Genomic DNA, 4,086 nt, shown 5'->3' on the forward strand with positions numbered 1-4,086 from the left:
AAGGAGCATAAATAAAGAGCCAGTGTGGTTTCTGTGGTAGCTCTGATCAGCGCTATTTAATAGTACTCATTTCTCTATAACAAGCAGCATCCATGTTTGAAGGAGCCCCCAAAAATAAACTCAATCTGATAGCCAATCCGTGACTTATGACTTCACAGGTACGTATATTGTACCGCAAACAAAAAAAAAAACAAGAAAAAAAAAACGCATCTCCACGTTGTGAATGATGTTGATTGGGGCGAAGCTTTGGTGGTGCGTGTCTGCGTAGACGCTGAGCCGCAGCATGCCGAGCCTTTCGTTCGTTTTCATCCATGTCACGCTGCGGTCAAATGCTCAAAGGCGTAAATAACCACTTTCCATACCACACATTCTCTTTCTGACATGGATGAAAACGAACGAAAGGCTCGGCATGCTGCGGCTCAGCGTCTACGCAGACAAGCACCACAAGAGCTTCGCCCGAATCAACATCATCCACCACGTGGAGATGCGGTCGTTTTTTTTTTTTTTTTTTTGTCCTACACGAGCACGGGAGCACGTGCTCACGTGCTCGTGAGCACGTGAGCGCGTAAGCTCACGAGCAGGAGCACGAGCCCCCGACGCCGGACATCGGACGGACATACGGACATTTATTTTTATTTATTTATTTACATACCTCTAAAGGCTCCAAAGGAGCATTACATAGAGGGGGGTGTCGTATAAACTTTTACATAATCATACAATATTTTACAAGAAAAAATAGAAGACATCGTGTCACGCTAAACAGAACCATGAAGGGAAGACATTACATAACAAAAAAGCCACACACGCACTCACATCATTGGAGGCAGTCGACGTGCTAGAAAAAAAGCAATAGACCCAGCGAGCGAGTAACATACAGGGCAATATATGATTCATTCACCCTAAAGATTCACGCAATAACAACATAAATGTATCATGATCAGTGACCGTCGCAATTTCGCTTGCCAACTCATTCCATTCAGTCGCCGATTGGACGAACGGGGAGTATTTGAACAGATTAGTTCTTGCAAATGGAATATGAACTTTGTAACAATGATCATGACGAGGGGAAATGCGAGCCGGTGGGAGAATGTTGTTTTGACGGAAATCTGAGGAACTATGATAGAGTTTATGAAAATGGGATAACCTTGCGAGGTATCTTCGCTGGTGGAGAGTCAATAAACCAAGTGAACTCTTAAGTTGACTGACGCTTATAGGTGAATACGTTTTTAGTATAAACCTGGTGGCCCTGTTTTGTAATGATTCTAAATTATTAATTAAATATTTTTGATGCGGGTTCCAAATTATAGCTGCATATTCCAACTTGGGCCTAATGAGGGTAGAGTATGCAAGTAGCTTCGTTTCTGCTGTTGCCATATATAAATGCCTTCTTAAGAAACCAAGTGACTGGTTAGCCCTCCTAAGGATATAATCTAGATGAGTGTTCCAGGAGAGGTTGAAAGTTAAGTGGACTCCTAAATATTTATATGTGGATACTTTATCCAATTTTGAATCTATAACTTTGTAGTCGTATTGAAAAGATGAGCGACGATTGGTAAATGTCATTATTTTTGTTTTATCTATATTTATCTGCATTTGCCACGTGTCACACCATGAAAGTATGATATCCAAATCACTTTGAAGGGCCTGGCAGTCGCTTTGACTAGATATTTGACGGTATACCACACAGTCGTCTGCAAATAGGCGAATCTTTGAAGAAATGTTGTTGAGGAGGTCATTTATATAAATTAAAAACAAAAGTGGTCCAATAACGGATCCTTGAGGGACACCAGATTTGACATGTATAGGTGGTGAGGTGATGTCATTTGCAAGTACTGATTGTTTTCTATCGTGCAAAAACTCACGAATCCATGTAATTACCTTATCATTAATTTTGAGGTATTGTAGTTTTTTTTATCAGACGACTGTGTGGTACACGATCAAAGGCCTTCGAAAAGTCTATAAAAATAGCGTCGGTTTGTGAGGATGAGTGAATACAGGTATGCAAATCCGTTACCAGTTCAAACAGTTGGGTTTCACACGAAAGACCACGTTGAAAGCCGTGCTGATTGGGAAATAGCAGGTTGTTTGAGACTAAGTGTTTCATGACAGATGAATATATTATATGTTCTAAAAGTTTACAAAGAACAGAGGTCAATGAAATTGGTCTATAGTTTGTTGGGCAATTCCGATTACCAGATTTATAAATCGGCACGACATTTGCTGATTTCCATTCGTTCGGAATGTGGCCAGTATTAAGCGATTGCTGGAATAAGCTGGCAAGCACGGCACCTGATGCATCCTTTGTTAGTTAAGGTAGCTTCGAGCATACACCATTAGGACCCGGGCTGGATTTTGTCGGCAAGCGGTTAATGGCACTGATAACACCATCAATATTGATTTGCACATCGTCCATTTCTGGAATGACGATTGTAGGTGTAACATGGCTAGCCCCTAAAGGTGTATCCACACGACGGACCAAATCGCTGTTTTGGTCCGCGGGCCGCGCATCACGTGATCTCACGTCATCGGTCTTTGAGGTCCGCCGGCGATCCGCGGCCCGCGCTTCTGAGAAACGCCAAGCGACTTTTCTCGCCCGGACCTTGGCGGCGGACCGCGGCGTTTTTAGTATAATTGCAGTGCTAAGTCTGGCAACAAGCTGACTTTTGTTGTTTAGATTGGAATCGAAATCCAAAGTCGTGTTCTTTTGGCGCCAACTGTTGAAGACGAAGAAGACGAACCTTTTGTTGTGCGACGATGGCGGCATGGTGCGACGATGCAACTTTTTACTTCATCGCGCTCGTGGAGCAATTCCCCGCTCTGTGGGACAATAGATGCATGCCCTTTTCGGTTCACTTAAGTCCTCCTCGTAGTCAATAGTCAACGCCAGGGCCACCGCGGCCAAAAGTCTTTTTCGTTCAACCTCCATCTTGGTTCCTTTCAAATAGCCTCAAAGCAGCTGGTTGCATGCGTTTGGCAGAGCTGTGAGGTCGAGGGTTAGACCGGCCCGTTCACTCTGTCGTCTGCTCTTTTGGTCCGCCGTGTGGATGCTCATTGCAGCCGGGCGGCCCGCGGGCCTCGCATCACGTGATCAATCGGTCCGCGGCCCGGTCCGTCGTGTGGATACACCACGTGATCAATCGGTCCGCGGCCCGGTCCGTCGTGTGGATACACCTTTAAGGAGCTTCGCCCCTAAAACTCGAGTGAGTGAGCCCTAATGCAGCGATTGTTCTTTCATTGTACGCTTGTGAAAGACCAAGGCTGATATCACTAATCTTTCTCTTGGCTGAAAATTACGCACAATGCGACAACAAATATGCTAAAGCAGCGAAACACGAACCCGACCTCATTGGAAAATTTTATCTAAATTCATACAGAAAGTCTTACGAAAAGGCATTTCCCGTATACTTTTGTGTGGGAAGGCACACAGGAAGCACTTCGTATGCACTTGCAAATAGTTTCATACGAGAAGTCAAACAGGTAATGAATCATAATTCAAATAACAGTCATTAGAGGCACAATCCTAGTCTCTACAAAATAAGCCCTAGCATCTTTTCACTGCTACGCATATAGTGCTCCAACTCACTTCGTTTTGAATGGGAATCGGGCACTAAAAAAATCTCTGAGTATAGAGCGGGTTATGACCGCTGTGGCGGGCGATTCTTTTCAAGGATTTGGCATTTGACGGACGCCTTACACCGCCAACCGCAACATCAGCAGCCACAACTAATGCGACACTTACGTCAACAACGGACGTCATTTCCGCTGGTGGGGATGACGTCCTATCAGGATCCTTTTTGTGGGTATGGATCTTGTATACCTATGCAGGATCCTGTGTCTTCATATGGCAAGGGCAGAGTTAAAGGAGGGGGGGAGGGGAGCCCGCCCCCCTTCTCCTTAAATCCCCAAAGTCAAATTTTTTTTTAAAGTAAAATCATTGATAAACACCAGCCAAAAGTTTAGTTTTTGGCGACATAGCAAATATTGGGTCAACACATTATATCGGGGCAACGTTTCGGCCGTAACGCGTCCTAACTGTTTTACTTTTTCACAAAACGTTGCTGTCTCTATGGGACCCCCGGCACTCTC

General features: G+C 44.5%; 1 protein-coding gene across 1 annotated transcript; it reads right to left on the reverse strand.

The window, feature by feature from the left end:
• Positions 1–874: 874 nt before the first annotated feature.
• Positions 875–1,635, reverse strand: LOC121834504. The gene has a single exon (XM_042288198.1). The coding sequence runs from the start codon at positions 1,591–1,593 to the stop codon at positions 895–897; it is 699 nt and encodes a 232-aa protein (XP_042144132.1). The 5' UTR covers positions 1,594–1,635; the 3' UTR covers positions 875–894.
• Positions 1,636–4,086: the final 2,451 nt, after the last annotated feature.

Source organism: Ixodes scapularis, unplaced genomic scaffold (genome assembly GCF_016920785.2).
Source record: "Ixodes scapularis isolate PalLabHiFi unplaced genomic scaffold, ASM1692078v2 ptg001274l_1___fragment_1__unscaffolded, whole genome shotgun sequence".
NCBI lineage: Eukaryota > Metazoa > Arthropoda > Arachnida > Ixodida > Ixodidae > Ixodes > Ixodes scapularis.